This window comes from Strongyloides ratti, assembly GCF_001040885.1.
Source record: "Strongyloides ratti genome assembly S_ratti_ED321, chromosome : 1".
In the NCBI taxonomy this organism is placed as follows: Eukaryota; Metazoa; Nematoda; class Chromadorea; order Rhabditida; family Strongyloididae; genus Strongyloides; species Strongyloides ratti.
Genome location: NC_037307.1, coordinates 10,489,185 through 10,505,828, shown reverse-complemented (window position 1 = coordinate 10,505,828; position 16,644 = coordinate 10,489,185). Strand labels below are relative to the sequence as shown.

The 16,644-nt window shown below is 21.2% G+C and overlaps 6 protein-coding genes across 6 annotated transcripts; 4 read left to right on the top strand and 2 right to left on the bottom strand.

Moving 5' to 3' along the window:
* Nucleotides 1-746: 746 nt before the first annotated feature.
* Nucleotides 747-1,369, top strand: SRAE_1000323300 (Hypothetical protein; the record flags this gene model as incomplete). The annotated part of the gene is made up of 2 exons (XM_024650400.1): nucleotides 747-994; nucleotides 1,039-1,369. 2 exons carry the CDS (start codon nucleotides 747-749, stop codon nucleotides 1,367-1,369), a joined length of 579 nt encoding a protein of 192 aa, XP_024504181.1.
* A 1,545-nt stretch (nucleotides 1,370-2,914) lies between these two features.
* SRAE_1000323200 (CAAX prenyl protease 2) lies at nucleotides 2,915-3,851 on the bottom strand (the record flags this gene model as incomplete). The annotated part of the gene is made up of 4 exons (XM_024650399.1): nucleotides 2,915-3,105; nucleotides 3,165-3,308; nucleotides 3,375-3,606; nucleotides 3,666-3,851. 4 exons carry the CDS (start codon nucleotides 3,849-3,851, stop codon nucleotides 2,915-2,917), a joined length of 753 nt encoding a protein of 250 aa, XP_024504180.1.
* A 322-nt stretch (nucleotides 3,852-4,173) lies between these two features.
* On the top strand, nucleotides 4,174-6,383 carry SRAE_1000323100 (Post-GPI attachment to proteins factor 2; the record flags this gene model as incomplete). The annotated part of the gene is made up of 5 exons (XM_024650398.1): nucleotides 4,174-4,585; nucleotides 4,632-4,872; nucleotides 5,270-5,795; nucleotides 6,159-6,237; nucleotides 6,319-6,383. The coding sequence occupies 5 exons, from the start codon at nucleotides 4,174-4,176 to the stop codon at nucleotides 6,381-6,383; spliced, it is 1,323 nt and encodes a 440-aa protein (XP_024504179.1).
* A 2,717-nt stretch (nucleotides 6,384-9,100) lies between these two features.
* On the top strand, nucleotides 9,101-10,036 carry SRAE_1000323000 (Hypothetical protein; the record flags this gene model as incomplete). The annotated part of the gene is made up of 2 exons (XM_024650397.1): nucleotides 9,101-9,585; nucleotides 9,661-10,036. The coding sequence occupies 2 exons, from the start codon at nucleotides 9,101-9,103 to the stop codon at nucleotides 10,034-10,036; spliced, it is 861 nt and encodes a 286-aa protein (XP_024504178.1).
* A 162-nt stretch (nucleotides 10,037-10,198) lies between these two features.
* On the bottom strand, nucleotides 10,199-11,623 carry SRAE_1000322900 (Cytosolic non-specific dipeptidase; the record flags this gene model as incomplete). The annotated part of the gene is made up of 1 exon (XM_024650395.1): nucleotides 10,199-11,623. One exon carries the CDS (start codon nucleotides 11,621-11,623, stop codon nucleotides 10,199-10,201), a length of 1,425 nt encoding a protein of 474 aa, XP_024504177.1.
* Nucleotides 11,624-14,860: 3,237 nt separating this feature from the next.
* Nucleotides 14,861-15,967, top strand: SRAE_1000322800 (7TM GPCR, serpentine receptor class x (Srx) family-containing protein; the record flags this gene model as incomplete). Its single annotated transcript, XM_024650394.1, has 3 exons — nucleotides 14,861-15,037; nucleotides 15,087-15,805; nucleotides 15,850-15,967. 3 exons carry the CDS (start codon nucleotides 14,861-14,863, stop codon nucleotides 15,965-15,967), a joined length of 1,014 nt encoding a protein of 337 aa, XP_024504176.1.
* Between the last annotated feature and the right edge of the window lie 677 nt (nucleotides 15,968-16,644).

The window sequence follows — 16,644 nt, the reverse complement described above, 5'->3', positions numbered from 1 at the left end:
TTTCTATTTTAAAGAATAATAATTTTTAAAATATAAAAAGAGTTGTTATAAATGATTTTTCATTGTAAACATACATTTTGTTTTGTATGAATATTAAAAAAATATTTTTAAAAGTTTTTTTGTACTATTAAACTTTAGTTTAAAGTTAAATATAAAAAAAAATTAAAATTATGAAATTTTTTTTATTTTATACTTATGTAGTTTTGTTTAATAAAAAATAAATTAAAATTTTTTTATTCAACCACCTGATATTAGATTTTAATTTTAAGAGATAACTAGGCCATCAAATTTTTTTAAATTTATAGATATAAATTTTTATATAACTTTTTTTTCTAAACCCAAATAAGATTTCATTTAGTGTCTTCTGGATATTTCTAGCTAGTTAGTTATAGAACACCCTGTATATTTTTATTACAATTATTAAAATCCGTAACCTTTAACCAAAATTATTCTATTCAAATCAATCATATTTAAAATTGTTTAACATAGTTTCATCTTATCAATACATAAAAGTTAGTGATAATACCTTATCAATATTGAAAACGTAGTTAACTAGTTCAATAAAAATACTTACAATTAACAAATAAAATATTTTATAATTTTTTCCTCAACGATTATAAAACATTATAATATAAAAAAATTTGTTGAAATATTTTTTTAATTCTTACGAAAAAAACATTTATATTATATTTACATTCATATAAACTTAAGTGCGTCAGATTATTTATTCTTGACTCATTTATAAAATGTACACTTCGGCTTATTTAGAAAAAATTTTTTATCAAAATTCTAATTCACATTTTATAAAAAAACGAAAATCATTCCTTCCTACGACTACGGATGGTGTTGAATCGTCAGAAGAAGTAGAAATGAATGAGAAAGGAGATTATCAAAGTGCTACAGATTTGTTGGAATATCTAGTTCCAATATTTTTTGTTATGGTATTAATTTTATGGGTATTAAAATGGATATTTCATTGTTATACCAGAAATCGGTAAGTGACCAATAATTATTTTTTTGTTTTTAATTTATTTGAAGGCAAAATGTTCGAGAAAGACATCATAGAGTAAATAATAATGTAACAACAAATGTTAATCGGGTACATCCAACATCATCTGAAGATCCATTTTTTAATGCTAGAACATATGCACAAATGTATGGTCAATATGGTGGTATATTTTTTCAACCTACACCACCAAAATATGATGAAATATCAAGAGATAATGAAGAAATATCTCAAAATATTGAAGTAGTTTCAGGACCACCTCCATATCCAAGCACTCCAAGTACTACATCTGTTCGTGAATTACGTGTAGAAAGTCTTTCTGCACCCCCAACATATTGTATAGAGGAAATATCGGACGTGTAATTTATTTTAATACAAAGGGTTTCTGTACATAAAAATATTTTTATACTAAATTGATCTTAATTTTTTTCAAAGCAGTTTAAAAAGTATCAATAATTAAAATGAACTAAAGTTAATATTCCAGATATTTATATATTATAATTACTTATTTTTCTTGTATATAATTAAAATTTCCAATTTATCAAACAACATTATTTATAATACAAGATATTAAAGTGTATTTACTAATTATGGTTAATTGCAAACTTTTTTATTTCTGACAAAATCAGCATTACAAAAAGTGTAATATAATTTGAATCGCAATTTTTTCTAAATTCTTAATATCATGTGCTGTTGACAGTTCTTTATTTACACTGCGAAATCAGATTATTACCATTATTTTTTTTTAAAGAATTATTAACTTATTTCTCTTATCAATTACGGTTTTGAAATTTTCCTGTCAGGAGTAAAATCTCAAGAATCAAATTTTTATTCAAAACACTACTTTCTTATCAATGTGTTTATTATTATTATAGTTAAACATTTTATATATAACTTTGTTATTTGCAAATAGGTTATTTATATCATTCTACATCATATACCATTTCAATGATTGTAACTGTCATTATTTAAAATTTTTTTTACTAACCTTAAATATATTTTTTGAGAAACATATTTTTCTTGTAAAAATTGATTTACAATGAATTTTTTTATTATGTTTAAAAAAATTACTTTTTTTAAAAAATTAAAAAAAATATCGTAGTTAAAAATTTATCTAAATATATTAAAAATCTATTGTAAATACAATTAGCAGAAATCTGAAAAAAAAATGACATTGAAACAGGCAAAATAATTTAAAAAAATTTACTTTAAATTTTATTTGACAATTCAACATCATGAATATTAATATGAATTGGATGTTAATTACCAAACAAAAACTTTTTTTTTTCTAAAATGTTTGTTTTTATACACGACAAATATATATATAAAAATTTACAATTTATGGTATCATTTTTATTACTGCTTCTTTTTTTTTTAAATAATTATAGCTAATGTAACTTACTTTAATTCGTACTATTTTTTATATATGAGAAAAAAAATACAGAAAAAACAAAAACATTTATTTTTACCAACATTAAAAAAATATTGTTTTAATGGTTATTCCAATAATCAATTGATGTAATTTAATGAAATTACAACCATTTAATAGATAATTACAAATCCCAAAGGTATTTTATAATTTCTTGACAAAGTATGTTTCTTAAAAAAAATTTTGATTCAAATCTGTATTTATTTAACTTCTTCATTTGAAAAATGACTTTTTTTTGTCCATTTTTTTTTATTTTGTCCAAAATTTCACTAAAGAATAATTTATTCTTTTAAAAAAAAAATGCATTTTTTGCGTTCTTGGAATTATTAACATAAAAAGATAAAGTTTCTTTTTTAATCAATGCAATTATTTCTTTCAGAAAAATTTATAAAATATTAAAAAAAAATTTATTAGCTCAAATTTAGCCTATACATATAATAAAAGAATTTAGTCAATCATAAGACTAAATTATGTTTTAGTCATATGGTCTGATAAAGAGTTGTGTCCGTTAATGGAAATAATAAATAAATAAACATTACAAGACCAAATATATGACATAGATATAAAATTATTTTAGGTGAATTATCTTGATATTCGTTAATATCAACAATAGATGGTAGTCCTAAACAATTACAAATTGCATGTGATATTATTGGAGCTATAACATTTCCTAAAAATTTTGAAATATTAATCATTTATACAAATATCATATATACAAATATAACATACCAGTTCTTAAGAAAAGAAAAGCTGCGTAAACTCCAAATAAATATGAGTATGTACATTGGAACAATCTTGCTAATAATGAATTTATTATAGATGATCCTTTTCTAGTATCATCTAATATATGATGTAAATGACACAGGGAAAAACCTAAAGGAAGTATAAAAATAATACTACTTTTTTCAAAACAATTCAAAAGCAATGGTATACAACAACCTCTAAAAGCTAGTTCCTCTGATATCGGAGCAAATACAACATTTCGAATAAAAATTCTATCTGTTAAACAATCACTCCATCCTTTTAGAGTAAAAATTTCTTTCAAAATACCATCAAGTCCCAACATAATAATTGTCCCAAAATACAAACATATTATTGGTATTGGAGAAATAAATAATGATGCCACTATACCTTCTTTTTTTATTCCCATTTCAAAAAATGAATTTCTATCCTAAATTATTAAAAAAAAAAAGTATATATATATTGTTAATAACAAAAAATTTAACTTACATTTGATGATAAAATTAAATGCACAATAAGTATAAATGCCACATTACAACATAATGCACCAGTCACACGACGAATGATACTGGGTAATGAATTTCGATCAGTGCCGTTATAGTCAAATAACCATAACACTAAAAGGTAAAATATAGGAGCTATTAGGCAAAATCCTACTCCAACATCACATACCATTACTTTTTTTTTATTATTAAAAATTTATCATACAATTTCTTTCTAGTAGATAAAAGAAAACATAAATATTAGCTAATTTTTCATTGACTTATTAAAAACAAAATAATATTTTGTTGGAGAAACTCATTTCTAATCTTAAAACGAAATATTTTGTTAAAATTGGAATTACGTCTAACAATTTGAATTAATTAAAAAAGTATTTTCTTATATATTTTTAAAGGATATTCTAAAACTTTTTTATTTTATTATTTTACCATATACATTTATTAATTTTTTTTATTTTAATTCTTTTGGATATAATTAAAATAAAATAATATAAATTATGGGATTAAGTGATGAATCATTGGTAACTATTCGATTTTCAACATTAGCCAAAATTGTGGCTTTCTGTCCTACTATAGCTCTTGTATTATGTATTTTAACCTCAATGTTTTTACATTGGGAATTAGTAACATCAACTCATTGTAATGTCTACAATTTTCTTCCATCTGTCTCAGCTGCTATAGCTACTTATAATCCAGAAAAATATATTTGGCGATTTTTAATTGCTATTCATATAACTCCTCGTTATATTTTTGCATTTGCTAATAGAAATCTTTTAATTAAATGTCCCTTGCGTCCTTCATCACGATTATCGTTTTTCTCTGCATTATGTAATTTATCATGTATCCTAAATATCTTAGAAATTACTTTTTTACTTCTTCTAACAACTATCTCATCAACAGATGATCATTGTAAGATTTAAAACTTTTTTAAATATATTCATATTAAAATTTCTAGTTCTTCACAAATGTTCTTTTATTGGCTTTATAACGACAGCTATGATTCATATGTATTTATCAACATGGTTATACAATCATTCTAATCGCCGTCGTGTAACAAATTTTGGAGAAAAAATATATCAAAAAAAAGTGTTATCCTCAATATTATGTACATTATCATTATCCTTAGCAATGTATTTTTACTGGAGACATAATACTTATTGTGAAGCTGGGATTTATACTTTATTTGCTTTATCAGAGTATGCATATATAATTTCAAATATCATTTTCCATTTTACAACATATTATGATTTTGTTGACAAAAATTTTATCTTATCATCTGGTACTTCTAGTTTCGGATACTATGAAACATTACTACCAACTGTTGTTTATAAAGATACATAAAAAAAATTTTTTTTCTAATTAATATTATTTATTAATAATTATATTATTTTTTATTTATCAAAATTTTTATATTATTACAAAATACATGTATATTATTTTTTTTTTATGTTTATGACATTAAAAGTTATCCTATATAAGAGACCAAAGCTTAAGTATTAACACTCTACTTAAAGTTTAATCTCTCTTTTATTTGCATCTATATATATTATTATATATTTTTTTGTTTTTAATAATAAAAAATATTCTTTTTAGTAGAAGTAAAAAAAAAAAAAATAACAAAATGGTATTTTTTGCCTGTGACAATTGTGGTGAATCGTTAAAAAAGAATGCTGTTGAAAAACATATTTATAGATGCAAAAATGCTACTTATTCTTGTATGGATTGTCAAAAGTCCTTTGATAAATTTTCATATTCGTCTCATTTAAAATGTATCTCAGAGGAAGAACGTTATGGTGGAAAAAATTATGTCGTCAAAGAAAACAAAGGAGAAAAAAAACAAAATGCTTGGTGTGAACAAGTTACCAAGGCAATAGAAAATGTGAAGGAGAAAGATTTAAAGGATATACTTAAACAAGTTTCTAAATTTGATAATATTCCTAGGAAGGAAGCAAAATTTCTTAATTTTTTAAACAATTCATTAAAAATTAAGAATCGTGGATTATGTGAAAGAGCATGGAAAGCTATAGAGGTTGAAGCAATAAAAATGAGAGAAGAGGCAATAGCAAAATCGGAGGAAGCTAAATTGAAGGCTAAAGAGGAAAAGGAAGCAAAAGAAAAGGTTTGTTTTTGGTGTCTAATAAATATAATACTTTAAAAAATGTTTGCCATCTATTTTTTGTGTCTTGTAAATAGTGTTTCATTCAATTGCAAAAAATGCGTTAATCTTTGATCATAATGTACTGGGGAGGAGACATTTGGTACATATATTTCTTTGTGAAAATTTTTTATAATTTTCTTGGTCATTGAACATTTGAATGGCGTCTCATTCAATCTTTATGTCATTAGAAGATTCCGCGTGATATGGCTATATGTATTTTAAATTTAACTAGCACTTATTTAATTTGATACAAAAGAATACCGTTAAAAATTATATGTTCTTATTTATGCTTTTTATATATATTTAATACTCTTTTTTTTTCAGGCTAAAGAAGAAGAAAATTGTAAAGAAGATATTCCTGATGAGGAGGTAACAGAAAAGAAATCTAAAAAAAAGAATAAACGTAAGTTGGCTGAATCTGAAGAAATTCCTAAGAAAGCTAAAAAAGAAAAGTAAATTTTTGTTAAACATTTTTTTGTTATAGGGGTAATAAAATATTATCCATATTCAAGAAATTTTTTCTATTATTTTTTAAATTACGTTTGGTAAATAATCAATCAACAAATAGTTGGATTTTTTTTCATATTACATCAATTATGAAGGTTAATGTCATTACAATCGAGTTAAAAAGCATTATAATATGGTCACTTGTTAGATTAATTCATTTTTAATTACCACAAATTATTTGTGAATAAAGAAATTTAACGAAATAATAATATAAAACGATAGATCATAAATTAATTTTGGGGGAGGAACTTTGAATTTTTATATAAGTTTAAACTAAAAGAAGTTTTATAAATTTGGATGTTTAAAAATAGGAATTATATGTTTAATTGTCTAAAGGTTTAGGAAAATAGTTTTATATGACATAATATATAAGAGTAGATCTCAATCTTAGTTTATATTTTACCATGTCAATTTTTTTTTGCCATTTTTTAATTTTAAAATTTATTGAAATAAAAAGGTTTTTCCTTTTTAGTCATAGTACATTTTATCAAATATAAATTTTTTTTTTGACATGTACAAGTTTAATGATTTCCACCACCCTAACTATAGATCATTAAATAACATAAAATTTTATTTAAAAAATTACCTACTTCCGACAACGTTATAATATTTTAAAATATTTTTTTTAATAATTTATCTTCATTATATTTCCTTAAAAAAAATATATATATATTTATATTATTTTAAAGTTATTTATATATTTCAATATTTTTGTATAAGAATTTTTTTTTTATTTTATTTGTTTATTTTTTTTTTTTTATTATTTATAATTATTAATATCAAGCTATATTTTATAATATATTATCCAACCTTTAATGTAACAAACTTTGTTCTATAAAAAAAAAATAATTTTATCAAAGTATATATTTTTGCAAAAATGGGACTAAACAAAAGATATTAATATATAGATTTGTTTTATAAAATAAAGATTAAATAAATAATTTGTAAGTTTAACATTTAAATATTTTATTAATTTTTAATTTTTCTATATTCTCTCTTTAGATAATATAATATTCTTAATACTCTCTTTTATATTCTTAATGTTTTTAAATATAAAAACATTACATATAATGTCAAAGATAATCTATATTTTAATGAAAGGATATTCAATTATTGAAGAAAAATTTTAACTATTAATGTTATTATATATATATATATATATTTTATATATATATATATATATATACATAGAAGGTCAACAAATATAACAATAAAAAGTGATAAGATTGGATTGGGTGTGTGTTGTTGACTCTATGCAAATATGTTGCAAAAGACAAAAAACAGCAAACCTTATGATAAACGACTGATTATTTTTAAACAAAAAAATTTGGAATAGAAGTTGTTATATTGAATAAGTTTATTTTGTAAAATTTTATCTTTTTTTTTTTTAAATTTTCTACCTAAATTTAAATGGAGAATAAGATAAAATGTGGAATATATGACTATTTTTAATTAGTTTTTAATTTCTATTCCACCAACAAAACAACTACTCCATCTAAAGTAATTTTTTTTTTTTTTTTATCAGAGACAAAATAATTTAATGACCACAAAAAAATATTTTCACTAGAGAATTTTTTTTTTTACAATAACAAAGCTGGAAGAAAACTATTTAATATATTCTTTTCAATATATCATAATAATAACAGGAAAAGATTTAAAGACTATTAAGTGAAAATATTAAATTCATAGAAAAATGCTTCTAATAATCAAAAAATAAATATTTTAGTTGGCTTGTAATAATATACTAGTTTTTATTATTATTTTTTAATATTTTTGACACATACACAGCAAGGGTTTTTTTTTTTAATTATCATTAAAGCAACGGAAAAGAATATATTAAAAATTAGAATCATTATGTTAAGGAGTACTTTTTTTTTTTTTATCTATAAATATAGTAAACAAAGCTATGGTTTGAAAGAATGTGCCTTTTTTTCCCTACTTAATTTTATTATATTTTATCCTTTTTATTTATATTCCTTTTTTTTCAATTAATGTTTGATATATTATTTTTTTTTATGTTAGATTTTTATTTGCACTATTTATTTTAAAGTAAAATTAGTGATTATTGCTCAAGGATAGCTAGTAAGTAGTATGGTGATTATTTTATTTATAGCTATTACATTTTCTCCTTTTCTTTCTTTTTTTTTAAATTTTTTTCTCTTATAATGAGTTAAAAGTATAGGAGAGGGTGGGTTATTAAGTTATTTATGTTCTCTGGAAACCATAAATTTTGTAAAAGTATAGATAAAGTATATAAAATTTTTTATTTTTTAATTTTTTTTGTAAATAACTTATTTTATATAGGTAGTTATTGAAGATTAAAATAGTATACTTAGAAGATTATTAATAAATCAATATACTATTAAATTTTTATTCTTACATAAATCTTTAATATTTTAGAAAAGAAAATGTAATTTTGTTAAGAGTAATTTTAAGAATTCATAAATTTTCAATTTATCATCATATGATAAAGTGGTTTAATAATCCCTGATGTATAAGTACACCTCGCCAATTTATAATTAATAATATGACGTTATTATGCATTAAGAATTATTATTTTGACATTTTAATGACTCTCTAATCTCAAACTTTTTTTTTTCAGTTAATTATTTTTATCATTATTTCAAAAACAAAAAAAATTTATTCTCCACATTTCAATCTATATTATATTTTTTTATTTTAAATATATATATACATATATATATATGTATATATATAACGCAAATATTTTGGATAATTTTTGATTTACAAAAAGAAAAATGAATCCTGAATCATTACAAACAATATCAAAAAGAAATATCTTATGTCAAATGTATAATGATAAAAATTTACATAGACTTCAAGTTTTGCCAGCTCATCTTGTAAGACATCTTAAGCAACTAAAAAATGAAATAGACATATTTTATAAAGTACATATCAATTTTATTGATGTGTTTGCAATGTCATTAGTGAGCATTGATCCAGTAACAGGGTCTTTTGACCGCCTTGGAACTATTAAAAGATTGCGCAGATATAGTCAACCTGCTGTATATTTTCAATTGTGTGCTGTAAATGCTATGGATGATGAAACTTTAGAGGTTTGGTTATTTAGTCTCTCAGAACTTGAACATCATGCCTTATTAATATCAGATAATGAAGTTGTTGCTGGTAGAGCATTAGAAATCGTAGGTAGAGAAGGAATCATAAATTATGAGCATTGCGCAATGAAATCTGCTTACCACGGTTGGCTTCCAGCATTAGAGAGGTAAGAGGATGATGATAATGAATACATTATTATGATTAAATATTATATTAACAAATAATAATATAAAATTTTTAGATCTTTGATGCGTGTCCAAGAGCCAGGAAGCGGATTATTGTCAAGATGTATATTAATGGCAATACGCCATCATCATTATCATATAGCAAACTTGTTAGAATGTTATGAATTTTCAGATTCATTTGTTTATTTTTTTCCAAACGGGTTTGTTCCAGTAGATTTTGTTATATCACTTCTTGATGGTTCATTAATTAATATTGAAATTGGTAGAACCATTGCAAAAGATCTCATTGATTGGATGCCAAAAATGGAAATTCAAAAATTAAGTGAGGCATTAAAAAAAGCATCATGTTGTCCTTTTATATTGTCAGAACTTGAGACAATGTATAGTAGGAGAATTAACACAACTTACACTAATGATAATAATAATGAATAATTTAATGAAAGATAGAATGATAAAAAAAAATTAAAAAAGAAATTATACTGTAAGACAATTAATTTTATTTTTATTTTATATAATTTGTACAAAATGTTTAATGTATTGTTGTACATAAATTTTAAGTGTATAATAAAAGATCTTATCATAATTAAATGTCTTTTAAACTTTTCCCAATTCTAAAATGTATGTAGCAAGAACTTTGGTTCCCTCAATATAATTAGATACATTAATTTTTTCATTTTGTGAATGAGCCATGTCATCAGATGCACCAATTGGGAGAAGCATAACACTTTTTTTAGTTAATTCTTCAATTGTTAATGTTACAGGAATTGAACCACCTTCTCTTGTATAATCTGGTTCAACACCAAAAACTTTTACTAAAGCATTTTTTCCGGCAGTAAAATTAGAATCTTTTGTATCACCAACCCATGAACGACCACCTTGAAGAGGAATAGTTTTAAAACTATTAGGTGATCCTCTTTTTGACCAAATTTTATTAAGATATGCTATAACAAGTTTATCAACTTCTTTTGGTTCCATATTAGGTACTGTACGAATAGAAAATTTTCCAATTACTTTTGATGGTATAACAGTTTTAGCTCCTGGTCCATAAAAAGCACCCTCAACACCATGAAGTGAAAGTGATGGATATCTCATTCTATTCATTAAAATTTCCTCTTTTTTCATTGATATAAGTTTTTTTGCACCAATATCTTCAGCATATGATTTTACATCAAAATCAATCATTTCATATAATTTTTCTTCTTCTTTTGTTAATGGTGCAACTAATTTGTCAAGACCTTCAATTAATATTTTTCCTTTATTATCAACAAGTTGACTCATTACCCAAACAAGATCATTTAATGCTTCATGAACAACACCACCATGAACACCTGAATGAAGGTCTTGTTTAACACCTTGAATTTCAATGCAATAATATGAAACACCTCTTAAACCATATGTAATACATGGTTTGTCTTTTCCTAACCAATAATTGTCAGAGATACATGAAAAATCAACATCTTTTAAGAAAGTATTTTGATGAGAAATTAATATTTCATCTAATCCTTCTGATCCACTCTCTTCCATTCCTTCAAGAACAAACTTAATATTAACTGGACATTCAATACCAAGTTCTTGCATAGCTTCTAAAGCATTAATCCAACCAAGAACTGGTCCTTTATCATCAGTTGATCCACGTCCATAAAGTTTACCATCTTTTTCAATTAATTTGAATGGTTCTGTAGCCCATCCATCTTCTTTTTTAGCTGGTTGAACATCTAAATGTCCATAAACAAGAAGTGTCTTTTTTTTAGAATCATTTCCATATGTACCAAATAATACTGGTGGTAAGTCAAGAACTTGACCATCAGGTAATGTTTGTTTTCCATTTGGAATTTTTTCACATTTAGCTCCAAGATTTTCTAATTCTTTTTGTGCATGATCAATCATCTTAAAGACATCCTTACGATGTTCAGCCTCAGCAGATATAGATGGTATTTCAACAGCTTTACGTAATCTTTCAATATAATGACTTTTTTTAGAGTCAATATGTTGGAAAAGTTTATCAATATTGTTAGTCATAATTTTTATTTTTGTGAGAAATTAAAAAATACGATTTGTTAAACTATAAAAAGAAAATATGATAAAAATACTTTGTAAATAAATAAAATTGTCGATTGATGGGATTATACATAAACTTTTAAAGTCAAATCTCACTTTGTACTTAATATCAAGAATTTAATATATATGATAAGAAAAAATTTTCAAACACGTTTATGGCTTATCAGTGATTATAAATTTCCGTTAAGTGTAAAAGAGGACTAATAAATGATAAAGATACAATGATTTGACAGATTGATAATAATAAAATTGATAGTGTGTAAAATCAAAAGACTAAAGTTCAAAATAATGTGATAATTCAATGTAATAAATGTTAATACCTTGGTGTAATTAAATATAAATTTTCACTTATATATGACCTGTCAAAATGTATTTGGAAAGTATCATTAGGATGTTTAAAGAAGAAAAAAAAAATTATAATTCATATATAAATTGCCTACTCATATATATATATATATATATATATATAAATATAAAGTATAAGAAAAAGAAAAGTACTTGATATATTTTTATAAACATAAATTTATAGACAAAAATAAAATTACAATAAAAAATAAAAAGATAGTCAAAGATTAAATCAAAAATATTTAAAAAGAAGATGACTAAAATATATAATAAATAAAAAAAAAAAACTCACTCAGTACAAACATCGATTAAAAAAAAATGCAACATATTAATATAATGTAATTTAATATATATTTCATTAAATCTATTTAATTTCATATTTTAATATATAAAAAAAAAACATTCTAACATTTTAATTATGGTCTTATTCAAATTTATGAGTAAAATATTTCTGAAACTGACTATATATTTATCAATTATTTTAATCTTTAGTACTATTAATTTGAAATACAAATATTTTAAAGTTAAAAAGTAGCGGTTATATATTGTACTTAATACTACGATTATATTGAAATAGCTTGATAAATGACAGAAGTGAAAGTAATGTTTCTGAAGGCGGTTGTTTTTTTTTTCAACCAACTTCAAACTTAAAGTAATATGCTTCAGGATAGGAAGTTAATTTAATATTAAGGGAAAGTTTGTTCAAAATATTTACTTAAGCTAAATATTAAATTATTTTTCATCTTATTTCAGAATCTCCCTTAAACTTGAAAATATTTATTTTTTAAAACAATCAAAATAAAATTTAATATGTAACATTTTGTAAGTTTTAGTAAAAATAAAAACAATTTCTTTCTTTGACATTGGTTTTATTTTCACAAATCAATTTAATGAAAAACAAAAAAGGGAAAAAATATCATGAATTAAAATGATAAGTTAATATGAATTGTAAAAAAATAATTAAAAATGATCTTCAAATTATGGAATAAAATTTTTTTTAAGATTTAAAATATATTTATTATTTATGTTAACAAATATCTGACAACATCATTATTGGAGAAGAGTTAACAACTAGATATAATTACTTTTTAAAATCGGTAAATCCATTTAAAAAAAAATATTATAAAAAAATAGTACTTTTTTTTTAGTTAATGATAGTAAAATAATTAAGATAAAAATTATTGTTATTGATATGCAAGTACATTAACAATATACACATCATTTAATAATATTTTGTGAAAATTTTGTGTAAATAGATAAAATATCTATAAATGTATACAATAGATATTATGTTGATGATTATTGTTTATAAGTTTGTTATTGATCAATATATATATTGTGCATTTTTGTATAATATTATTTATATTATTGACTTATTGAAAAAATATATCATTTGTTTTAAAGATAGATTGTCATTAAAAATTCATGAAAATGGTCACATTTTCTAAACTTTTATTTTCTGTGATCTATAAAATAATCCATTCAACATTTATTTTTTATTTTTTTTAAATAAAAAAATAATGTTTAATTTTTATAATACGTAAAGAAATTTAAAAATATTACTGGTAATAGATAATTTAATTTTATGTTTTAAAAATTACAACGTATTAATTAAAAATAATTTGTTTTAAAAGTTAAAGATTACTGATTATTTGATATGTCACAATAATGGAAAAAAAAATTTTTCAGTAATGAATTAATTTTTTTTTTTAAAATACACACATTATAAACATTTTAAAATATAAATTTTTAATGTTATTCATAACTTTAAAATTAATTTATTCTGTCATAGATTTTTTTTAATATTATACGAGAAATACAGTACGACATTTTTTCTTTAAAAACATTTTTCAAAATATAAATAACACCTTGAAAAACTTTTTTTTATTTTTATTATTTTAACTATTTACTTGTTTAATTTCTTCAAGAATATTGCAGATGATATTTTTTATCTTTAAGAGTTGATATTTTTAATTCAAAAAATATTAGAAATTTTTTTAATTTAAAGTTTAAATATTTTAAGTATATTTTAAATGATAGTAGCATTGTAATTAAGTTTAGTATAGTAAAAAAAAATTTTGTCCAATTATGTACATTTTTTTAATTATTTCTATTAGCAGTCTAAATAGAATTTTAAGATTTCACTAAGTTTTTAACTTTTTAAAGTAATATATAATAGATTTCATAAAATAAATTTTAAATTCAATAAAACATTTTTAATTTAAGTAAAAGTAAAATGGAAATTAAAAAATATCTTTAATAGAAAAATCATTATTTTAAATGTGTTTTCAGAAATAAAAAAAGTATACAAAAAACTTTTTTAATTAATAGGACTTTCGTACCAATGTTTATAAAATTACCTTTTGATAAATGCTGCAATAAAAAAAAACAATAAAATAAATTTTTATCTTATTTTAAATATTAAAAATTTAATGTAGTCATTTAACTTTAATAGCATTATTATCATTCTTTACCAAATAAGTTTCTATTGATATGTCATTTAAATATTAATTTTCTATACTTTTTTTTCTTTAATTAATTAATAAAAAAGTAAAAAAAAAGTAAAAAACAATAATTTTTATAATTATGAGATTGAAAAGATATGTTATATCAGAAAATATTATAATAATGAATAACTTAATTTCAAAACAAATTTTATATCTATAACATATGGTATATGATTCTTTTTGATATCAGCCATATTGATGAATTCAAGTCCCTGTAAATATTTCTAAAGGACAATTTTAATAAAAACAAGTAAAAATAATTACACCTTTTTTTTTATTAGAACGAATAATATATCATATATATAAATTTAGCTAATAAAAAATGTCTTACTATTACAGTTATGATATGGATTATTTTGAAAATTATTCATATTTTGAAAATTTAACCTATGAAAATGATGGTAATTTTAATGATTATATTCTTCCATTTCCTCTTACTTTTATCTTAACTCATGTTGAAATTGGAATAATTCATTTTTTATTATCTTCTTTTTTCATGGTCCTTCAACTTTTAGTATTTTTGGTAACTTTTTTTTTTAAAAAATCATTTATAATATTATGTCTTTTTTTAGAGTTTCTTTAATAACAAAGAACTTTTTACAAAGACATCCTTTATAATAATATTCAATCATGGAATTTTATCTTTTATACAACAAATTTGTCATGTTATAACTGCAATATTGACTATATTTTTTATTAAAAAAATATCAAGACTACTTTCAATAATTGGATCATTATTAACTGCTTCATATATTGGAAGTATAATTTTTATCTTTCTATTAACACTTAATCGTTTTGATATTCTTTATGATATTCAATTAATAAATTTTGAACGAAAAGAAATTATTTATATAATTTTTATTATTATATGCTACTTATGTACAATAACATTATTTATTGTTTATATTGTATTTCCTGAATTTATGTTAGTATTTAATTATAATCTTTTTGAATGGCAATATGAAAACCGTTTAGAAAGTAGAACAGTTTATCAATTTGAAAAATATTCAATCTTATCATTACTAGGAGTATCATTAATTTTACAAATTTTAATATTTTTTAAAGTAATTTTTCTTCGTTGTAGTACTAATAGAAAAATAGTATTTGTTGCTGATGATTTAAAAATTATTCTTCATGCATTTTTATGTTTTGTTACAGCATTAATTCTTGAATTAATTAGAGATGGAATATTTTTTTATATATATTGGTCAGGAAATCAAATAATTATACCACATATTTTACGAATTTTTTGTTCAGTTTCTAACAGTTTTTTTGTATTATGTTTTGTAAAGTAAGTTTAAAAAATTTGTTTAAATAACCAATTAATATTTTAAGAGAAATTCGTAACTATATATTTATTTCAAAACATGTAAAAACTGACTTTAGAAATACTACTATTGTGAAGTCTATTAAGGTATCTGGTAACATAAATAATATTAGAAATATTGCATAATATGGCAATTTTATTGTAATTATTTTATGTATATAAATGAATTTCTTTTTTTTAATACTAATTCAGTATCATTTTTGATGTATTATGTTAATGAAAAATACAATGTCAATTAAATTTCAATATTATTTTATAAAATATCATCTTACAGTATGATAATATGTGTTTTTTTTTAGATTATAAAATGTCTTCCTGGAAATAACTAAAAATATTCATAAATTTTTTCATGCCTGGTTACTTTTTTTTATTATTTAAAAGTAACTTATATTTAAAGATTCATTTAACGATAATTAAATTTTTAATTGTAATTAAAATTTACTTGTTTTAACATTTTTTTTAATGCTAACTTTTTATGTTATAATTGTAACTTTCTAAAAGATAAATAAAAAAAATTTTTTTAATAAAAAATGCTTTTACAAATTCATTTTTATTGTTTTTTACGTTAAAATTATTAAATAATTTTTTTATTTACGTAATATTTTAAGTTAAAAATTTAAAAATGGAATATGTGTAAGAAATTTTAAGTTCGAAGAACTTTTTATAAAAGTATTTCATAAATGAAATATCAATGTTCAGTAAAATGTATTTCTTCAATTTTAAGAAATTGTTTTTTAAACTTTTATTTAAAAAAAATTGCAGGTGGTACTTTTTTAATGTTAATAAATTAAAACTTTTATTAA